We start from the raw sequence: 23,047 nt of genomic DNA on the forward strand, positions 1-23,047 counted from the left end.
CATTTCCGCTACGTACCGGGACATCCATGTTATCGTCTACGACTTAGCACTACAACCGTAGCTGAGCGGTGAATATGTTAGCTGTTAACTTAAGGGACACAAAGGCTAACTGCCAAAGATGAACTGGAAGAGATCCTTTGAAGGCATAAGTTCGCCTTTGTTTTGTACTAATTGATGAGTGTTTTTTCCTGTTTTGTTTTCTATTGTGTACTATAAAGTGTTTTCATAATCCTACTATTAAAGAGACTGCTTCCGTGCGTGCTTTCTCTAGCTGCGGTTTGCAAAAGCAAAGTCACCGATCCTCTTTGTGCTACGCTTGGAATATTTTAATTTATCCACACTAAAATTTAATACATTAAATTAATATTTAAACTTGATGCCTCTGGCGGAAAGCAAAAAGTGAAAAGTTCAGTCTTTAATCATAACGCGGACGACAAGCAGAAACAAGTGACTTCGGAGATCAAAGCTATCATAACAAGCTGCTCGTGTATTGCCATTGACGGCGTGGGCGCGGGTTTGAGCTTTTATGCGGACCAGCATAAAGTGATCTCAAGTTTACTTGGCGGCTAGTACCCAACTCATTTGCAGTGCATCTCGCTTGTACTGACAAACTGACATATTGGTGCAAGTGAGATGCAGAAAAAGTGAACTTACGCAGTCGCTAGCGCATTCATTTTGAGTTTGCACATACTGTTAAATGTCCGTTTATATTTTATATCAACAGACATTGAGCGTACCAGACAGTTACAGACGTGAGCAGTTACAGACAAAATAATAACATTTTTACAGTGTAACACGGCCGCGCAGACGCCGACGGACACATAGTTGACGGACTAGTGGCTCTGTGAGCTGTAGACCTCGGGAGAAGCTTAAACAAAAAAAAACTTATTCTTTTCGTTGAACCATTATACAGCGAAATCACAATAGTCTTAAGTGCCATAAATGCTGGCGCTTAAGCTCTTTAGGCCAATTTCCGCCATTTAGAACATTTTCAAAAAAACGTAACGACAGAAAAATTCTATCTACTTAACTATCGAACTTGCTCTGAGTAAGTTGCTCATGAAATTTCATGAGAAGCGGTTAAGAAATGCGACATGCAGAGGAGAAAATCCGGACATACGAATGCATTTTTGCCCAAGCTGAAACGGAGACCTGCGCTAACGCTCGTTCAAAAAAATATTTTGTCGGCCACGGCACGTGTTGGCAGGCTCAATGTCTATAGACATAAACTGACCTTGAAACTTTTAATACGCGACTCACGCTATTTGCTCTGTGCATGCGAGTATGCGCAAAAATGAACATGCATGCAATACAAAAAATATTTTGTCTGCCACGGCACGTGTCAGCACGCTCAATGTCTATAGATATAAACTAACCTTGAAACTTTGAATATGCGCGGCTCACGCTATTCGCTCTGACATGCGAGTATGTGCAAAAATTAGCGTGCATTGCAGGCTCGAAAGCGCTAACTGGGTTAATTCGAGCGTAACGAGGGGTTTGTTCGAGACAGCGCGAGCGTAAACCTGTTTGATTTATATTGTGCCCGGACAGCTGAGAACATGATCAATGGCTATTGGTTTATTTACTACCAATATATTACCTACATACTAGGAAGTGGAAAAGGAAACCTAGTGAGACTGGGTAAATATCGGGGAAAGACAAACTCTGGAAACTCGTAGGTGTCGTCTGTTTGTAATACCAACCCCTATATACTCCAGAAAATAAATGATGTTTGTCTATTATTATTAATGTGGATTGGATTGGGTTTCAATTGTTATTGTTATTTTCAAAAATAACGGAACTTTTATATATTCTATTTAGATACTTTTTTTAGGAATATTTAAATTAAAGGTCAACACGAACCCAAAACGCTGTTCTAAACAGGTCTTCCCTGCTTTTATAAGGAGATCCGTAGTTTAATTCAGAACACGGAAGCTTTCTTGCACTGCGCTTTAGTTTCACTTGACTTTAAAACTAAAATTGGTTTTGAAGATAATTATGTTAAGTGATATTAGTTTGATTTTTCCTCATTCTTAATATATTTATTAGGGTCAATGAAGTAGTATGTCAAGTATGTGGTTGAAAAGAATTCTACACATGCATTTAGTGAATCTCTCATACTTAGCTTGTATACTAACTAATATTAATATTAAGTACTGGTTAGGCTCAGTTGGTGGAATCACACCTGTTCTATTACCGAAATATTGTGCAGGTAATTTACGCGCGCAAGTGTTTGAAAATGTTACCCTACTATTAAAAAGTTGGGGATAGACAAACATGCCTTCCCTAAAATTCTGACATCTTAAAAAATCTAACCATACCTATTTCATAGTTTATAAAGCCTTTTTAAGATGTTGTTAGCAGGTGCTAACACTAATATTGCTGGTAAAGCATCGAAGGCTCGCTCAGTGATCTCTCTCACTCTTAGCAGCAGCAGTACTGCTGATATTGATCTAATACTGATTTAAACTTTTTAGATTTATACGTACTACAATTTATCAACATCTTTCAGATTTTGCAATTAGGTTGATGTTGATCTACCTATAATATTTTATGAATGAATGACTGATAATGCCGGTTAAGCATTGAAGTATCAGGCTGCAGGACTGATATTTAATAGAGTTAGACCAAGCTAAGTTGGCAGCGATTTTAATAGCCCAGTTTCTAAGATTCTAAGAAGGCCCAACTGCTGGACTGGCACCTGGTTGCTATCCGTTACTAAAGCATTATAGGTGGGTAATATCCCCATTAATAGTTGCAGTGTTACAAGGCACAGACGTCCTATACTTTATAAGCAGCTTGTGTGCTAACATTATTAGCTGGTTAAGCATCGAAGGCTCAGCTGCTGGACTGACACCTGGGAGCCATCCGTTATCGGGGCACTCTGGCCCGGTAACATATTACTGTGTATGTGTTCAGGCTAATTTAAGCACACGGTAATGGCGGTAATGGATGCCTAGGAGATTTGGTTGCATTGAATGCATCTACTTATATGATATGTCTTGGACTAATTCATTATTTCAGATATTTAATGGTATTAGTTCGTGTCGTTACAATTATTAATGTGGTACCAATGAATTACACAAAAATCGCATAATGCTATCCATGAATCTCGCTGCAAGATAAAATGCGTGTAGGTAATATTATGTGAAATCAATATAAAATCATTGATAGCCAGGCCCTCTTCAGCCACAACAATTGTCACCTATTAATGACAATTTATGGATCGACAAATAATGCAGTCATTCCATTTTCTACATTGGACAAATGTATAGCGTAGCAGCTGAGGCAGCTCATGTTAAGTGCTCTCGCTTCTTCGTAGAATTTATCCATCCCCAGCCTGATCGAAGCCTAGAGAATTCTCGTTAAATATAAAAGGCACTTCTAAAGACCTCACGCGAACCTCGAAAATCGATTTGGAATATATATTATTCAACAGCCCAATTGTTTCGAATCAGAAAGCAAACTACGATAAAAGACAAGTAAGTAGTAAAGACTGGTGACAATTTTGTATATTTTAAGAAGAACGAGTCACAGTCTGTCTTTAAAACTGGACACCGTTTTAGCGAACAGGCGTTCTATACTTACATAGTTAGTTCATCCCCATCAATAGCCAAGTAAATTTAATACACCACTCAGCATTAATAGCTTTTACACTCTGGCTGCTTCCTACATGCATCCGCTCGATGTTCTCCATACCTATATTTCGTTAAATTGTCTAAAGCCTGTATGTAGATTTTGGAGTTGTCTTCATTAAACCTTCCAATTGTCTGAGAAACAATTACCCAGTGAAAACGATTAGATATGTAGGTTTCACGTGTTCGTATATTTTGTAAAACATTTTGACTATAAATTAAATTTTTTGCAAATAAACTGGAAAAAAATAATGGGCCCTGGAAATAAAATGCCTTAAAACCTTGGTTAGCTTAGGAAAAAACTTAAAGCAAACATTTTATTTTATTATTTTCGAAATGAAACAACATTAATTTTTTTTAAATTTATTTGTCTCGCCCGGGAATAGAACCGACTAAAATTCCAAAAAATAAACATCGCTATTTTATTCCGCTAGCCGATTCAGTTAATGTTAATATTTAAATTTCTCTAAGAAACATTAGGTCTTACTGTTTAAGAATATTTCTTAGACAAGCGAATTGTAAATTAATCTAAGAAATAATATAATTTTATTTCTTTTTAAAAACATCTAACGTTTCTTTTGATTCAAATGAGCTAGCTTAAGGTTTTAAGGCACTTTTCCTCCGGGGCCCATAATTTTTTTCCATCATGTATACTCAAAATATAGTTTGCTCACTAAATGGCGCTTCAGTATTAAGTGTGACCTGTTGGCAGAAATTGATAGTCTTTATTAATAAATTGTAATGGCAAATTGCGATGGAGCCTATTATGCGACTATCACAAGACGGTGCGAAGTGCAAGTGAATCTGGCTGCAAATAAAATGCAGTGCCGCAAGGTCGAGTATGTATGTAAATAAATGAAGATTCAAGTCAAGTGCATTATTCTTATTGCGACGTTGTAATTGTTTGGGTAACCTACCTTGGCCTGAATTTTGACAATTATGCAGGCATAATCTTTATTAAGATATTAACAACATTGATATATATCTAAGGACGAGCCTTACGGGCACGAATTCGAGCCAATCATGCAGTCTAACGCTACAACGCGATTGGTTGATGAGTTGGCATCACGCGCGTGATTGGTTGTAACTAGTTGCGATTGGCTCGAATTCGTGAATGACGCCGCTGAACTAGCACCATTCTTAGTGCCCGTTTTTATATATATGACAATGATTAACAAATCTCGCTTCTGACGTAGAGTTTGATGATTGGCTTCTATTTTTTATGGTACTTTTATCTGGCTGCTCTTTCTCTATAGCTGGCACTGTTATACGTTTATTTATGTATGTGTATTTTAATTTTGTTTATTTCTATTTGCATGGTTTTTGTGTATTTCGTGAAAGATTTCGTTCATTGTATTTGCAACACCTACTTACATATATAAATTTATTCATTTCCGCTTCCCAAAGGTTGTCTGGAAGAGATCGCTTTAGCGATAAGACCGCCCTGTTGTTTACCTCTGCTTCTGTTTCTGTTTCCTTTTATTGAGGTGTGCAACAAAGAGATTTGCACCTCCTTACTTTTGGAAACATTCTTTCAACCCTTAGCCATGAAATGTGAATTTATAGGACTACTGAATAGACTTTTACTATAGGAATGAGATGTGACCAACTTCAAAATCGCGAATAAAAATTGTCAAATTCATGCATTTTCGCCGGTTCACGCCAAAACAAATAAAAGACGCACAAAGCAAACAAAAGTACTGTCGTTCGAAGATTACCTAGCAAATACGTAAAGTGTCGGCGTAAGTGCCTCGGAAAACAAGCGTACTCTTTCAAAATGGTATATCTATAAACAGTTTTATTTTGTCAAAAGTATGATTTACAGAATTATTTTCCGTTTTATAAGTTATTACTAAAATCTAACAGTCAATTGAGTCAGTTCATCATTTCCAGCCAGTATTGTCTAATCGATTTATAATTGCCTTGGCAGGCATTGTCTGTACGTCGACAAATTGCCCGCTAACAATGCCTGCGATGAATTTTTAAATTTCATTCCGTGAATTTTTACTGCTTCTTTTATACGCTTCCGAATTAAGAAAGTTCGGTTCCGGGGTTTGCGATGGAATATTCAAAGCTTAAAGCTTGCTTGAGTAGGAGAATTGGAAAAACTACACATTCACTGGGAGTTAATATCGTTTCGAAACTTTTAATTAGATCAAATAGATGGAAAGGAAAAAAAATAGACAATGCTGTAGGGCTAAGATGGACGGCTCCTTATTATTTGTCACCATGCCTGTCACGTTCTAACAAGTATGTACGAGCGAAAGTGACGGACATAGTGACAAGTGATAATGGCTCCTCTACACGATGGACCATCTTAGTGGACCACTAAGCTGGGCCAGCGTGTAGAGAGGGTAGTGCTCAAACGCGGTCGAGTGTGGACGTTCGTGCTGTGTATTATTTTGATTAAAAATGACGAGTACGTGGCTGCATCACGAAACGATAAAATTTTTAGAATTATATTGGGAAGAAAGCGTAACATGGAACCCCAAACAAACATAAAGACCACAACTATAGTAGGGTTTTAAATTATTAAACTACTGCACAATAATTAAGTAAATAATATACTTATTTACTTAATTATTGTGCAGATTAAGAAAATGTTGGTACGTGGCGTATAAATAAATTGATGCAGCGGCTAATGCTTCCATATCCATCATGGAAGACGAATAGATCGCAACTGAATGTTGCCATCGTGTAGTTGTGTTTCAACCATCGCATGGCCATCTCGCTGGGCCAGCGCTGGGCCATCATGTAGAGGAGCCATAAAAATGGAACCGTGCCGTCACCGCTAATGTAGGTAGAACTTTGTGAGAACTCTACGAATTAAGGCTGCGGTGACTGCTTACTATCAGGCGGGCCGTATGCTTGATTGCCGCCGTCGTGGTATTAAAAAAATAGTCCGTTTGCAAAGCAATAGAATGTAGTAAATAAGGTAGGTAATTCCAGGCTTCTCCATATGCATAGCAGTACAAACAAGAGAAGAAAATTAAGCATTACACGAACCTAACCACATATTACGCGCTTATTTACATAAAAAAAATCGAATCGAATTTTCTTAATATAACATTTTTTGCAACAAAAACTATTACCAAACATATATGTTACTGATAGTCTGTGAAGCCATCAGTAGAAAAAAGCGGCCAAGTGCGAGTCGGACTTGCCCATGAAGGGTTCCTTTATGACGTATTAAAAAAAACTACTTACTAGATCTCGTTCAACATTTTACCACTTTGGACACACATTTTATCACTTTGGTAGTGTCTCTGGCGCAAACTATTCAGTTTAGAAAAAAATGATATTAGAAACCTAGATATCATTTATGAAGACCTATCCATAGATACCCCACACGTATGGGTTTGACGAAAAAAATTTTTTTTTTAAATTTTATGACGTATTACAAAAACTACTCACTAGATCTCGTTCAAACCAATTTTCGTTGAAGTTTGCATCGTAATGTATATCATATATTTTTTTTAGATTTTTCATTCTGTTATTTTAGAAGTTACGGGGGGGGGGGGGGGGACACATTTTACCACTTTGGAAGTGTCTCTCGCGCAAACTATTCATTTTAGAAAAAAATGATATTAGAAACCTTAATATCATTTTTGAAGACCTATCCATAGATACCCCACACGTATGGGTTTGATGAAAAAATATTTTTTGAGTTTCAGTTCTAAGTATGGTGAACCCCCAAAATTTATTGTTTTTTTTTCTATTTTTGTGTGAAAATCTTAATGCGGTTCATAGAATACATCCACTTACTAAGTTTGAACAGTACAGCTCTTATAGTTTCGGAAAAAGGTGGCTGTGACAGAATCGGACAGACAGACGGACATGACGAATCTATAAGGGTTCCGTTTTTTGCCATTTGGCTACGGAACCCTAAAAAGCGGCAAATGTAAGCGCGAAGAGTTTGAAATTTTAAAAATTTGAAATTCGCGCCTTTTTCTACTGACAAACTTGTTTGGCCGACTATAAATGTTAATGCTGAGTTAAGAGCGTAACTTTGATTGTATGGAAGCACTTTATGGCGGGGGTTTTTGTGATTTTTACATTCGTCAAGAAAAGCAAAAATACGTAGTAAACAAAGTAGGTAAAATCAAAATAAATCGTGATTAAGTTCATAATCATAAACATCGAATTGATTTGTTCCTGTCTGCTGTGTGTTTACATTTTTACAAGCCATATCAAACATCAGGATCTTTGGTACTACTGACTGTCCTTAATTGATTTGCCTCGCAGCGGTGCCAGGCGCGCGCTCGACTTACCATTGGATTTATTACGTACTTACTAATTCCTTAGTATGTTTACTTTAGGTATCAATTCGACATCGATTTTAGGCTCAGTTAAGATATTAATTTCTACTTAAATTGTCTCAGTAAGTCTGGTTAAACCACAAACTACTTTCGCGGTTTGGCTTCAGAACTTGTGTGCCTGCCCCGAATCAACTAGCAAAGCGGCCGTTCTAAACATCAAGACATGTGAATCTGTATGTTTTGCTTATAGCACAATCGAATTAAGACCAACTTCGAAATCTCTAGAATAGTCATGAAATTTGGTATGTATATTAAAGGCCCCTCGAGGAATCGCAGCCATCTTCGAAAATGTGTACCATCCAGGAGAAATTCGCGTTTTACTCTAAATCTTCATTCTTTATGAAAATATAGTATAAGGCAACATTAAAGCTTATTAAATTCTGCACAAATCGTAAAACAAAAGCTTAATAAATACTATCAATGATAAATATGATCGGTCCAGCCGGTTTTGGGTTATTACAAAAAGTCTTCTCTTCTTAGAAGCGAAGGTATTACTTACTCCCTTATGCTTGTAATGTAGGTACAGTTGGGTTCAAAAGTGCATGGACAAGTTATGAATGAAATCATTCATAAATTATCCATGCAAATTTGAACTTGATGGCACTTTAATGATATTTACCCCGTTTAGCGTATTCTGACGGAGTGGTAACTACGGAACCCTATACTGAGTATGGCCCGACTTACTTTTGGCCGATTTTTTAAGATACATAAATTACTAACAGAGCCGCGGGTCAATGCACGCGCCAGACTCAAATACTCAAATACGTACACAGTTGCGTTTGTGAATGTGCGCGAGCATTTGTCAATATTTGCAAAGGTCGAGCACACATAACAGAACATCAGTGGGGCGCTGCTCGTCAATTCGAACGCTTGTGCGTGTGTTGACGACAAAATGGATTGGACGACTGAAAACATCATAGAATTCCTCGAGCTACTACAGACCGAACCCTCTATATGGAACCACAGGGCAAGGACTCATAGAAATAGAACACTAGTGAGTGAAGCATGGAATCGAATTCAAAATAACTTCTCTTTGTCGTGTCCGGTGGAAGAATTGAAGAGAAAAAGGAACAGTCTGTTAACGCAGTACAGAGACATTTTGAGGAGAATCAAGGAATCGCAGCGGAAAGCGTCCGAGGGCGACGGACACGAGATATATAAGCCATCTTGGTTTGCTTTTGATGTCATGAACAGTTATTTAAGCCATTTGTACGAAAGTCCTGTCACCGTAAAACCAGAGGTAAGTACAAACCAATAACGACTATTTGTTTTAATTTATTTACTTAATTGATTTAATTATGAACAAACCAAATTACAACGACAAGTACCGTTATACATAAACTTGCGAGTTTAAGTTGTTATCGGTAATTCGACAAAACATCCGACCCTCTCTTATCAAGGCTATTCACACATGTGTACATAACATACATTTACACAGGAATGTGCACAAGTGTGTGCAATCCGCGCGCAGTTGGTGGGCGTCTGACGCATTTATGAAGTCGCGTCATCTTCAAAGAAGAATAATTTTGAACTCTCAGTGCATAACGGGTTGGCTAATTTCGATATCTAGGAAAATCGATTTCTAATTTTAGGAATACTTCATTGTTATCAATGCTTATAGAGCCCAGCAAATTATTGTTTGATTGTGTAACTTTAGTATTACCTCTCTAAACCCAGCAAAACTATTTTTTGCAGGAATTGGCATCATATGACGAAGATCCGCTGTCAAATGATTCTGACACATACAACGAATTCGATAAATCACACATTCACATAGGTGTAGAGAGAATAAACCCAAACAAACGGTCTGTGGCATGGGAGCCAAGAATTTTGCATACTCGCCGTTTGTCCCATGATTCTACCCCTAGCGAGCAGGATTATTGCATTACTAAGAAACAAAGAGCAATGCACGAATTAAGAGTCCCTGCTCAAGACCGGGAGTTTCCCAATGTCAACGAGAGACATCGTGAACAAGACAACGTAAGAGAATGTGACTTATACGGTCAACTATTAGCCGAGAAGTTGAAACCACTGGAGCAAGATGATAGACTGCAGTTGATGAATGAGATTGATAACCTTGTTTTCAACTACTTGATGAGAATAAGGAAACGGAAAGCGTCTCAAAATAATTTGTCAGGTGACCAACCCATGCATTTGCCTGGACCGTCTAGTAAGATGCCTACCCTGAATTTAGTAAACAATCTTTCAAACGAGTGATCGGGTTTTTGTCGAGGTAAATCTGTTCCATGGTAGATTGTTCATAGTACCTAACCTTTTTAAGTCAAAAATAAAATTATTATAATTAAACGGCATTTTGTTTCTTTACTATTCTCCCTTACAAGTACAATCCCACAGTTGAATGATGATCCCTATGAAAGGTACAAAAGGAACCCTTATGGTGCAACTCTGTCCGTTTGTCAGTCTGTCTGTGACATTGCTAAATATCGCGAGACATTTTTTTTAAGTTTAGAACAATCCCTTATTTAGAAATGTAACATTTAAATATTCAAAATAGAGTAAAACATATTTTGAACTATTTTTTAAATGAAGCCCCACTAAAAGATACGAACTGTTAGATTTATTATAATAATAACTAAATCAACGTTTCGTGTTAGCTATTTGGCTTGCACAATCAACCATTTGATGTTCCAAATCAACCAAATGTAAATATACATATTTGAGGGTCTACCGCGAACACCGAATTCGCTAACTGCGGGTATCTTTCGCTGTCGCTCTAATTACGCCTTAGCTCATTAACAAGGGCGTCGCCAAGGGGGCAGCTGCCCCCTGCCCTCCCCTAGAGAATGAAATCTGTAACTAAATGTATGCCCCCTTAGCCCATCAGCTGGCGACGCCCTTGATGATTGATAAAAACTATCTATGTCCTTCCCCGGGCCTCATACTATCTCCATGGCAAATTTCATCTAAATTGGTTCGGTGGTTTACGCGTGAAGCATAACAGACGGACAGAGTTTATCTCATTAACAATATTAGGAGGCACTGTTATGCTCCGTAGACTATAATGATCCTGCATGTTGCTTACTATTATGTAACAATAAAATAAATTATAAATATATTATGAAACAATTTTACATAAATTGAGCTAGTCCCGTAGTAAGGTCAATGAGGCTTTTGTGAGGGTTGTGGCTACTATGTACTATCTGGAGTCGCTTTATAATTTTCGGTTTACACTCATTAACTGTTTAGAATTCTGAGAGTTTTATATTTACACCTGTGATATATTTTATGCCACACTCAAGCCTGCTACAGAAAAACGTCGGACACGTATGTGATGAGGGTTAACCCCGTTGCTCAATAATACTTTTAGACCGCGGGCCAGGAGCATATATCGTCAGTCATTGCATCCCGCCTGATATTTTGTCAGATGATAGTTTAGATACTATCTTAAATAAATAAAAAACCAACAGCCGGTTTATCGCGGTGGAAAGACCGTCAGCGGGTCACATGAACATGTAAAAACTACGCGCCTTACCACGTATGTCCGCAAAGTATGCGTAATGCGTGATCCGTTCCGAACTGTTTATTTGAAACGCCTGATGGAATGCTACATGCAAAGTTTCATATTTTCATATATACTACTGACGCTGACGTTCTGACGTTTTTTTTAATTAACAATACTACTATATAAACTATCATCTGATAAGGTATCAAACGGGAGGCGATGACCATTTTTTTTACGTATTTCTGTGGCTGTTATTCCTCAACCCACCAACAGAGCGGCAGCTGATGTCCACGAGAGTTCATCATACATAGCCCGTTAGTTAAAATCTGTTCCTGGCTTGCGGACTATTTCCATTTATTCCTATTCTTCGTGTTGTTGCTAGGTGTTGGCACATTTGCGTTTTTGAGGATATATGTACCTACTACTTACCTATAACGTATCACGGCTGTATATTCAGGGATACATTTTTCAGGACTCGTAATAATTGTTACACTGCAATAAAAAATGTATGTGATTGCCATTGCTAAATTACGTAGGTATATGTTTTTGTATTACTAAATAATAAAAGGTAAAAGCTATAAATGTTTACCTACTGACAATACTGACATATATCATCAATTTCCGATTCTTGCATGACGTCAAGACGCTGACTCCGGATCTGCATGACACATGTTAAAATTAGGCGGAAATTATCGCATATCCGGTAGGTAGACATGTTTACCCATTGACCTCTTTTTGGCGTCGTATTTATAATTTAGGGTATTTACATTTAGACGAATTTATATAATGATTTAGATCTCAAAAAAGAGCAACACCTTTCACAAGTTTGTCATATTACTACTCGCATACAAGTATCTATATCAAGACCAGTTCTGAAATCTGGATGCTTTTTCTATTTTCGATCGATTTCAATATGGAAGGTGGATGTCAATTCGTTGTTATCTTTATGGTATTTATTTAGGTGCTCTCTTTCTAACAATCAAATACTATTAGTAAATAAATGATCATCTTCTTAGCATTTTCTCGCCTGTTTGCCACGGCTCATGGGAGCTTGGTGTCCGCTCGGCAACTAAAAGTGACATTCGAATGGCAACTGAATCTGCATTACTGTTGTGATATCACTGCGGCGGCAGCGGCGAACGTCACGCATTTTATAAAGGAACTTGACACACAACGGCGGTATCAACGCCGCTACAGTAATTCGCAACATAAATGCAGCTGCAGATGCCATCAGAAGGTTAACTTAAACCCATGAACTGGCTGGAATACAAGCAAGGAATTTAATTACCTACCCATTTCGTTGAAATGTCGTTAGACTTTCCCAATGCATTAAGGTCGAAAATTGCAACATGACAAAGCAACATCGTGCTATAGCTAGCTCTTATGGTGACAGTTTGCAGTACGATATTAAACCTTACGTGGATTGGAAATTAAATTCCTTGACTGTACGTATGAAAATTAGTTTCTACGAAAGCTACTGCCATCTGTACCCCTAGTGTAATAAAATTCGATTTCCAAACGTGACGTACGCGTTTGCGTTTAGTCTCATTTTGTATTGGATTTCGAAAGAGCGCGCCAAGCGGGACGTTTTGGAACCTCAAAATCCTATACAAAATGGGACTTAACGCAAACGCGTTCGTCACGTTATGATGTCGATCAAAGTTACACTAGGGGTACTGATCTACAAACCCAGACGATAAATTAGGCTTTGTTATACCTATCAAACAAAATATAGTTCCAAACTTTTGCTGCAATTATTAATTAACCTTTCTTCGTTATCTACGGTCTACACGTTACATTCCGTTTTATATCGCTAAAAGTTAAACGTTGATAGTTTCCTCATCTAATCTATGTACTTACTTTATCACTCGCATTTAAATAAAGCGGTAACTATCGCGCGCTACTGAAACTTTAATGTCTGGTATTAATGCATTAACAAGTTGCGGGCGAAAAGTCGATAGTTTGCTTAACTACGCGAAAAGGAAACATTAACCTGCAACGGTTGCCAGCAATCAATTACGAACCTGTTGCCAGTGTTGCCGCTATTTGCCTCTCATCGGTAAATAAGGGGTGGTTGTTTGGGTGTAATGTAGTTTGTCTGATTTAGGACTTACACACCGGTATTTTTTTACAGGTATTCGAGTAGAAATTACAGAAATATTTATACTCATGTGGGCTCTCTTGTTTATGGCGTCAATTAATCCTATCACGAGAGTCGAAGTACCTACTCACTGCTAGAGATGTATTCAGATTTTAAAAATATGCTATCACAACACAATATATTAATGTGTGAGAGCCAAGGAAACATACATTCACACCATATCTTTTAGTTAGACATTAGATGTTAGACATTTATAGTTTTTAAATCTCACCGTGCTTGCATCTCCAGTATCGTAAGGTACGAGTACTTGCGCTAATTTTTAATATAAACTATCAGTTTTGTCTATGGTATTGCATTGTATTCTACCTATTTATTTACTGCAATGCACATGTAAATTACAGGTATTAGAAGTATTTAATAAGAGTATAGGTACATGGATGGAACGAACGAAGCGAACATGGACACAAAATAATTATGAACCCATTCACACTTAGGTATAAGTATGAAATTTTGAAGGTAAGCAGCAAGATTAAGAATCGGGAGTCATCGCAAGTACCGTACTTACTTAATGATACAGAGAAGTGACGTCGTTACGACATGGTGCCGTACGTTGTTACGATTTGGGTGAGAATTTACCAACACGTTTTGATTTGAATAGGAGTTCGTAAATAAATTCTGACACATTCTTCGAATAAAAATATGTTTATTAAACGTTAGTCAAAGCCAGCAGAATGTTCTCATACCTACACTTGTATTTCCTCGACAAAAACCTGCAGCGGGCCTCATTGGTCTGATGAGGTGGTGGTGGCACTCGCCTCATAGGTGAGACTTTGAGCGTTGGGTAGTGTACACACATGAACTGCATATCTGTAGCTAATTTAGATTTTCTGTAATGTTCTCGTTCACTTGTATGCCCCGACGAAGACTTGAAGCAGTAAACGCTCTTCGCATTGATGAGACAGTGTCTACTCTTCTCATAGGTGAGAAGTTGACAACTTTAATAGGTGAATAGGAAAATAACACACATTATGTTTGGATAAAATACGTTTATTAAACGTTAGCCACAGCCAGAAGAATATTCTCGTACACTAGTATGCCCTCGACGAAAACCTGCAGCGGTAGACGTTCGTCACTCTGATGTGGCATTGGTGGCACTCGTCTCATAGGGGAGAAGTTGAGCGCTGGGCAGTGTGCGCGCAGGAACCGCGCGTCTGTCGTGGCCGGCATTGTGCGTTCAATAATCGGGATGCTCCTGGGAAATAGCAAAATTTATAAATGAGGAAACAAGTTAAGTATATTTCTCGAAGAACCGATAGCCGCTGCGATAGAAAAGTTTTGTTTAGAGTAGGTACCTACATAATTACTAAGCACCGGAAACCGCAGCGCGGGAAGGTTACGAAACAAAGAACAGTCATTGGATTCCAACGCAGTGGCAAAACTGTAGGGGAGTCAAAATCATCTAATTTAACTATTAATGCTTTAAGATTAAGTACCTAGAACAAGCAATTAGGGGGTCCTTTAAATAACTATTGTTTTGTCCCCTGTAAAAATCTCTAAGTAATTAAATGGGCGTGATGCCTATTAGGACTAGCACAATTAGCCTACAAATAATGAAGAATCGTTACTTATGTTACTTACATGCTCTCGATGGCTCTTTTCATGGCGATCCAGTAGGCGTTACTCTCATCCATTCTGGTGGGCGGTACGTGTGGGTCCTTGGACTCAAACTCGGCGGTTACTCCGATGCCAGCTTCATTGCACCATCGGTTTATCTTTCAATGAAAAAATGTTTCAGTCAAATTCGTCTGTGTGTTACTCAGCATTATTGTCATATAAAACGCACGCGTATGCATGCGGCCATTAAAAGAGCGGCAGTATTCATTTTCAGCAGTCAAAAGAAGATGAAGCTCTGTATTTAACAGTTGGCAGAAATAAATTCGACTATAGAATACAGATTAATATATCACACAGACGACGTATTTAACCTCTTAAATGCCTCCTTTTACTAGTCGTGCCTAGAGCGCCATGGATTCCTATAGGTGTTATGGCGGACGCTGTCAAAAGTAACCGTCACACTTTCGAGTAAGGTTTACATTAGTTCCTTTGCGCCCGGGAGCTTGGCGTTTGAGTGATGTTTGTGTTTATGATATAAAACTTTCAAAGAGTTAATTGGCCCTAAAATATTCACAAGTTTACCATCTTTTCAAATAATTCATGGTTGACTGATGTGGCCAGCCGGACGTCGAAGGTGGCTGTAAACTTCTCTGGCACTATGTTGGTGAGAGTTCCTCCCTAAAAGATAATAAATAATAATAACATTATGGATTACCCCTTATTCTACCTATTGCAAAGAAGTCCGTGAATTCGGGAACTGGGGAAAGTGGGGAAGCGGGAAGGTGTGTGCTTCGGTTGGGTATGGCTAAGCGGAGGTTCATTTCGCTTCCAAGGACCTCGTGTTCGTCATGTTTGATATTTTTATACTATTAAAAGCACTAATAGATATAAAAGTTGTTAAATTTGAACTTATTGTCTTGTGTAACAGCCCTAACAGCGTTGTAAAGACTGTCGACAGAAAATGAGCATTGTTAGAATTGTCTCGATGAGTATTACTTGGCTTTGGAAAGTACAGTCAGCTAGAAAAGCTTGTACCAAAAATGATGTTTTTGCTAATTGTTTTTATTCAACACTAATTTAATTGTAAGTAGACTCTACATTTTCTGTTAATTTTAGTTTCTGACCACATTATATTTAGACGTTCGATAATTACCGTCCATGGAATGAAGTTGAAAACTGGATATTCACAACAGTAAGTACTATTGGAAAGCTCAATTTTCTCCGAAGTAAATGTTTAACATGAATATCTTTATCATAAACTTTCAACCATTCAGTTCCTCGCGAAGTTCACCTATTATCCAGGTACTAAAACAGCTCCGCGTAGATGCTATAACTTAACCGCAATTATCTGAAACGTGCCTGGAGCACCCACTGCCACCCATTCCTCAGTAAAAACTAAGACCGATATGCATTCAGATTTAATTGCAGACTGAACGTGAAGTGCCTTTCAAGGGAATTTCACTCAGTTTTGTTTTCGGTAAAGCTTTGGGTTTTAAGTGTTCTGGACAAGTCGACCTGTTAATTGAAACCTCGATGAAAACTGAAGAAATTCAACAATTAAAGAGATAAATATTATAAAAGGACAATATTTTATGTTATCTCGATAGCTCGTTTTAAGGCTCGAGTTGTTCAACTTTTGGCGATGCTTGTAAGCGTAGTATTAATTGACGTAGCTCCATGAACCTGTCGCAGTGTCGTAGATACAAAGCTACACGCTACACATACCTAGTTTGAGTTTGGCAAGGTTGATGGTAGTGATGTCACCGATGGTAAGGCTCGAGCCGTTCATCTTTTGGCAGTATTTGTTAGCGTAGTAGTTGTTGTCGCAGCTCTATGAACCTGTTGCAGTGTCGCAGATACAAAGCTACACATATTTATATTGGTTTTGGCGATGTTGATGGTAGTGACGTCAACGATGGTAAGGCTTGAGCCTTTCAACTTTTGGCGGTACTTATAATCGTAGTAGTAGTTGTCGTAGGTCCATCAACCTATTGGCTACGTGTCGCAGATAAAAAACTACACATACTTCGAGCTTAGTGAGGTTAATGGTGGTAATGTCGCCGATGGTAAGGCTCGAGTCGTCCACTAATTGATGGCGGTATTTGTCCCGTAGCTCCATGAACTTATTGATAATGTGTCGCACCTGAGAACAGTATAAAATTACAGATGTCATACTAGTTAGGAGTATGTGTAAACTCACGACAAGTGCGTGGTGAGGGAAACGATAGAGAAGATTACGCTATCGTGGCAAAGTACTACGTGGGCTCAATTTTTTTATACAAGTTTATTCATTTTGTCGTATACCTTAAGTGGACGCCACTGATTTGCACAAATAAATTGTGGAGATACTACCTAGATAGATATGTTACTGTAAAAGCCCGAAGTACGGTAAAACCTAGGATATACCGGTAAGACCTAGGTTTTACCGATGCCGATCGGTAAAACCCCGAAATGTGAAATAATTATTGTTCACTTCGGGCTTTTACCGACATGGATTTGGTAAATCCTAGGTCTTACCACGGCGACCGGTAAAGGTTGAATCATGCACAGGTTTTTGACATTATTAGATGAAAATCTTGTATCAGTGTAAGGGCGTTACATGTAGCGCCATTTAGAGTGATGCTTCGTATTGTTTCGGCTATTTTACTAGTCATATAGATCTAGGTCTTTCGGTTTTGCTGAAGGTGAGAGTGAACTCTACTCACTGCAAATTCGAACGCCGTGAGTAGGGATGTAGAAATCCTGAGAGCAGAGTAATGTACAGTGTGTCACATACCCTCTGTAAGCAATATGCCCAGTTGGTGGGTATTTTCGGGCTGTAGCTAGCCGCTGTAATGGGTAACAGAAACGCGTTCCGTATGTGCTTCACTTTCCAGATGACTAGGGTGCACTGCATAATGCAGAGATTATGGTATTGCGAACGATTGGCATCTTAACTAGGTACCAAGGTTTAGGTATAGTTTACAGTAAAAACAAATTAGGTATCTATTAATAGTTCTCGCTTGTTGAAGCGATCAAATAACACCCAGACGCTTTTAATTAAATCAATCAATCTTGAGGATGCTGTTGCGGCTGTCGAAGCACTGCAGCGCGTCCGGCATGTTCGCTGAGGCGCGAGTAGATGACTTTTTTGCCATTAGGCGGAAAAGAATCGCCTCCATGCTGAGACGGGTGCACGGCAGCAGCAACAGTCTACACAAGGTATTGGCCGAGCGCCTCGAGTGCCCCGTTATAAAGTTTTGGGTGGAGGTGACAATTGGGGCAGCGAAATAGAGTATGGCAACCTGCGCCCCTACTCTCCACACATCTTAGTTTTTAGTTAAGTATAAGTTCTTATTTTTATTATTCTCTAAGTACCTAATTAGCATAGTTTTAAGTTTATACTAATAGTCGTTATGGATCAGTGATCTGAAATAAACGGTTTCTTTTGTTTTTTTTTATACCCAGGGTACGACACGAAACTTAAATACGTCCTTTTCTACATATTAAAGGTTGTGCTAAACTATTTCTTTTATACCTAACATTTTATTCTGTAAGAAAAGGAGACACACTTGACCTGTCCGACGCGTCGCGTGTGATGTCGCGGTGCGAAGCTCATGAACACGACCGCACAGGACCGTACCCTAAAGGCAGCAGTACATCAGTGCTAGAGTACTCTGAACGTACCGCACGAAAGAAAAGTACGGTAAGCGATAAAAACTTGTACAAACAATGTTTTTTGTTTCCAAAAAAATACTAAATCGTACTTTTCTTCCGATTTACATAAACCAAAATTCAAGTGTCAAGTTTAGCTCCCAAGATTAAGTGTTATAAAAGCTTGTAAAAATTCAAGTATCCGAAAACTTGATAAAAATAATAAATAGTTTGTATTCAAAATACTACGGACGCCTTATAAAGAAATGTGTCGGAGAACTTTCCGGAGAATATTCTTAGGAGTAATGAGAAATTTGCTCTATTAAGTTTAAAATATTGTTTCGAGACCAAGTCGCTTTACTAATAGCAATAAAACACACATACGCATTTAATTTGAGCAAAAAAAGGAACATTATCCTAATACATAGGTACCGAGGGACCGCGCTGGAGTTCAGGCAGTACTGAGCGAGGCCATCGCCTCTTGGAACTCCAGCTTGAGTAATAATTAATGCCCTTTGCATTTTCGGGGGTCGGTGTGGGTGGTGCAACTAACACCTCTTGAACAGATGGACACATGATTCTTCGGGGCATACTTGGATCGCCATTTAGAGGCGACGGGGTTACGTCAGGGTCACGCGGGGTAGTTATTCTGGGAAGCAACAGCATGAATGATAAGCGTGTTCTCCCTGTCCTCTTTTTTTTTTGACGCAGGGGTAAATGCATTTACGCATCTCACCTCGGGCTGGGGAAGCCCATTGGGGGGTGCGCGGTGGGCTACGCGCCAAGGGAAGGCGGCCATAACTAATATTTTATGATTTTTCCTGATTTCTTCTACTTTTTCTTTAAATACAATTATTAAGTAGGTAGTATATTTAAAAAAAAACGTGTTAGGGTATATTGCATGCAAAATATATTCATAAATTCTAACAAAAAAGTCATTCTCTTACCACCCGGGTGGTATGTGGGACTCGCTCCTCCCGTAACTCCCTCTGTTAGCCAGAGGAAGGGGAAGAGAATACCCACTAACATCCCCTGCGGTGTCATCCTCTTTGCCGTTAGGGGAGCGTCATGGGATCGCTTGCGGCATTCTATCCGCGACGCCCCTCGGCAGCCCGACCGACCTGTGTTGGACACCCGCGCCAATGAGGAAGAACACCAGGACGCTTGGCTCTCCTCCCACACGTGCAGAGCCGTTCCGTGTGGGCCCCCCAATCCACTGGCTCTACGAAGGGGAGGACCTAGCTGTTGGCTAGGGCACATTGCCTACCTAGGGAGGAGACCCTCCCTCTCCGCCTACGCCGGAGCGGTAGCGCATCTGCACTATCTTCGCGCAACCGCTCCGCTGCTTCCTTTAGGGAAATCACGGTTTCGCAAAAGACCTCAACTTCCTTCCATGCCCTCTTGCTGCGCAACATGGGCGACACGACGTCGTGCAGCGAGAGGTCCCCACTCGTGATTTCCGCTGCCACCCACACCCCACACCACCCACAGTCTCTTGACAGCCTGTCGTTGCTCTCTCTTCGCCTCCTCTGGGTCGAGGCGTTCTCCACGCGCTCTGGCCTCTGCTCTCATACGGTAATTTCCAGCTATCATTTTAGCTTCCAGCTACCAGGGTGGAGTGCCTGCCAGGGCTCATGCCACCGCGAAATACACCGTATGGTATGCCTTTATTATGCGCAAGGCCACCACCCTCAGCGGAGAGGCTTGGCTTTAGCCAAGAGCCTGTCTGCCCAAATTCGTGCCCCGTATAAGACCATGCTCCGAACAACGCCCACGTACAGGCACCGACAAGCGGCTATCGGCCCACCCACGTTTGGTAATAGCCGGCTAAGGGCTGAGGCAGCACCCACGATTCGGGGCGCTAACCTAAGGAAATACTGTTCAAAATTCCACCTCCGGTCAAGAACAAGACCCAGGTACTTCATGTGTGAATTGACCGGAACCCTCTCACCTGCAACAGCTATAGTTAAGTCCTCAGGTAGCGCCCTTCCAGGTCCCCCGAAGACAATTGCTTGAGTCTTCGAGAGGGACACTTTCAATCCTAGGCGTTCGATGCGACCCACTGACATCTCTGTCGCTACCGCCGCTCTGAAAAAGTTATCGTCCATGTGCCTTCCCCGCACAGCCACCATGGTGTCGTCAGCATAGCAGATGGTGATCATGCAGGGAAGCTGGGCCCCCCTTATGGCCCAGTCATACCATATATTCCACATCAGGGGGGTGTTCTCCCTGTCCCACCTTCCGTACTCCAGAGAGAGCTGCCGCGGCAACGGCATGTTGTTGAAAAATTGTAACTAAACCTACAGCAAAACCAGAACATTAACAGTCAGCACTATGACTATTTTTATGAAATACGAGTGTTAAATATATTATCAGTGGGAGCGGGACAGCAATAAACGTAACGATGCACTACGTTATTATAATCAAAGTAAGATTAGTTTATACTGTGCGCGACTGCAGCGCGAGAGTAGTTTCAGCGTAGCAACAACGTTAGCAGTTTTGATCGCGCGGTACGTTCAAAGTACTCTGGCGCTGATGCCTTTAGGGTCCGGTCCTGTGCGGTCGCGTTCATGAGCTTCGCGCGGTGACATCACACGCGACGCGTCGGATAGGTCAAGTGTCTCCTTTTCTTACAGAATAAAATGTTAGGTATATAAGTAAATAGTTTAGCACAACCTTTAATATGTAGAAAAGGACGTATTTAAGTTTTGTCTCGTACCCTGAGTATAAATTAAAAAAAACCGTTTATTTCAGATCACTGATCCATAACGACTATTAGTATAAACTTAAAACTATGCTAATTAGGTACTAAGAGGAAAAACAAAAATAAGAACTTATAACTAAACACTAAGATGTGTGGAGAGTAGGGGCGCAGGTTGCCATACTCTATTTCGATCTCCCAATTGCCACCTCCACCCAAAACTTTATAATGGGGCACTCGAGGCGCTCGGCCAACACCTTGAGTAGACTGTTGCTGCTGCCGCGCACCCGTCTCAGCATGGAGGCGATTCTTTTCCGCCTAATGGCAAAAAAGTCATCTACTCGCTCCTCAGCGAACATGACGGACGCGCTGCAGTGCTTCGGCAGCCGCAACAGCATCCTCAATATTTTATTATATTGAACGCGCAATGCGTTATAGGCTCGTTGTGTAAACTTCACCCACTGGCTGCATGTGTAGAAAGTCTGACAGTAAGCTCTAAAGAGCGTCAATTTAACTGATGTATTACACCGTGGGAACCTGCGGGCAAGCATATTGCCTCTCACTGCTGTCGCTCTTTTTTCCCTTTCCAGATCCAGATTGTCATTCAATTCAGTTGTAAGCTATGCCCCAGATCCTTAAAGCGATCTACAACTTCGAGGGATACGCCACACAACATGATCCTCGGTTCCGTAGACGGGTTATACTTACGAGCTTTGAATATAACAAACTGACTTTGGGCCGTGTTGTATTTTAGACCATGCTGTCCGGCGTATTCCTCACAAATATTGATGAGCTGTCGTACCGCGTCAGCCGAAGGCCTCAGCAACGCCATGTCGTCAGCGTAACTTATATTGTTAAAACACACATCACCTGTATGGCAACCGACATGTGCCCTGCTGAGTGCCTCGATCAACTCGTTTACGTAGACGTTGAAAAGGAGAAGGGATGTTAGCCCTCCCTGTCTCGGTCCACTTTGTAGTTTGTACTCGTCAGACTCCTCTCCCGCCCATCTCATTTGGTTGACCTGGCTGTTGTACCAATGTTTAAGCAACGCGACATATTCAATGGAATCTCCCGTTTTTGTAAGCTTGTACTATAGCTTGTCTTACACAACCAGGTCAAACGCCTTTGACACGTCCAGAAAGGACGCATAGATCGGCGTGTTCCTGTCTTTGTAGTACCTGACAGCTTGCTTAAGACACAAAATCGCATTTTCGGTCGACAGCAGTCTTACAGAATAGAGCTGTAAGATTCCGGTTCAAATAACCCTTTAGCGGCGCGGTTCCTTTGTTCCGACCGGCCGTACTAATAGTTCCTAGGGACGCGGAGGCCTCCTTTCGCATCCACATCAGCTGTCCACGGCGCTTAAAGACGTTCCTGGCTAACCAGGAGCGGCCCTCGTTACGACCAACTAGCATGACAGGGGAGTACCAACATACCACGGAACCAGACAGGCTTATTTCTCTCCCTTACGAACGACTACCATAACCCACGTTTGGCAAAAGGTTTTTTAATTGAAAGCATCTGGGTGTCATTTGATCACCCATCCATAGTCGCTTCAACAGGCGGGAACTATTAATA

At 40.2% G+C, this 23,047-nt stretch overlaps 3 protein-coding genes across 3 annotated transcripts in view; 2 read left to right on the plus strand and 1 right to left on the minus strand.

The window, feature by feature from the left end:
* The window catches only part of LOC133522718 (uncharacterized), a 170,550-nt gene that overhangs the window by 14,867 nt on the left and 132,636 nt on the right, over positions 1 to 23,047 (plus strand). The gene's annotated exons all lie outside the window — the stretch shown is intronic.
* Positions 7,529 to 10,584, plus strand: LOC133522709 (uncharacterized). Its single transcript, XM_061858127.1, has 2 exons — positions 7,529 to 9,194; positions 9,650 to 10,584. The coding sequence occupies exons 1-2, from the start codon at positions 8,847 to 8,849 to the stop codon at positions 10,169 to 10,171; spliced, it is 870 nt and encodes a 289-aa protein (XP_061714111.1). The 5' UTR covers positions 7,529 to 8,846; the 3' UTR covers positions 10,172 to 10,584.
* LOC133522719 (aminoacylase-1-like) overlaps positions 14,545 to 23,047 on the minus strand; it is a 35,682-nt gene continuing 27,179 nt past the window's right edge. The window contains exons 6-9 of the mRNA XM_061858145.1: positions 17,159 to 17,275; positions 15,715 to 15,810; positions 15,157 to 15,290; positions 14,545 to 14,770 (exon numbers count right to left, since the gene is read on the minus strand). Of these exons, the coding sequence (XP_061714129.1) occupies positions 14,569 to 14,770; positions 15,157 to 15,290; positions 15,715 to 15,810; positions 17,159 to 17,275 (549 nt within the window). The 3' untranslated portion in view covers positions 14,545 to 14,568. The remainder of the gene's footprint in view (positions 14,771 to 15,156; positions 15,291 to 15,714; positions 15,811 to 17,158; positions 17,276 to 23,047) is intronic.

This window comes from Cydia pomonella, chromosome 11 (genome assembly GCF_033807575.1).
Source record: "Cydia pomonella isolate Wapato2018A chromosome 11, ilCydPomo1, whole genome shotgun sequence".
Lineage (NCBI taxonomy): Eukaryota > Metazoa > Arthropoda > Insecta > Lepidoptera > Tortricidae > Cydia > Cydia pomonella.

What these genes read in the sequence shown, in the direction of transcription:
- LOC133522709 (XM_061858127.1), top strand. Translation starts at nt 8,847, where the DNA reads ATGGATTGGACGACTGAAAACATCATAGAATTCCTCGAGCTACTACAG. An exon ending in CTGTCACCGTAAAACCAGAG is followed by an intron (nt 9,195 to 9,649) that starts GTAAGTACAAAC and finishes TATTTTTTGCAG; the next exon opens with GAATTGGCATCATATGACGA.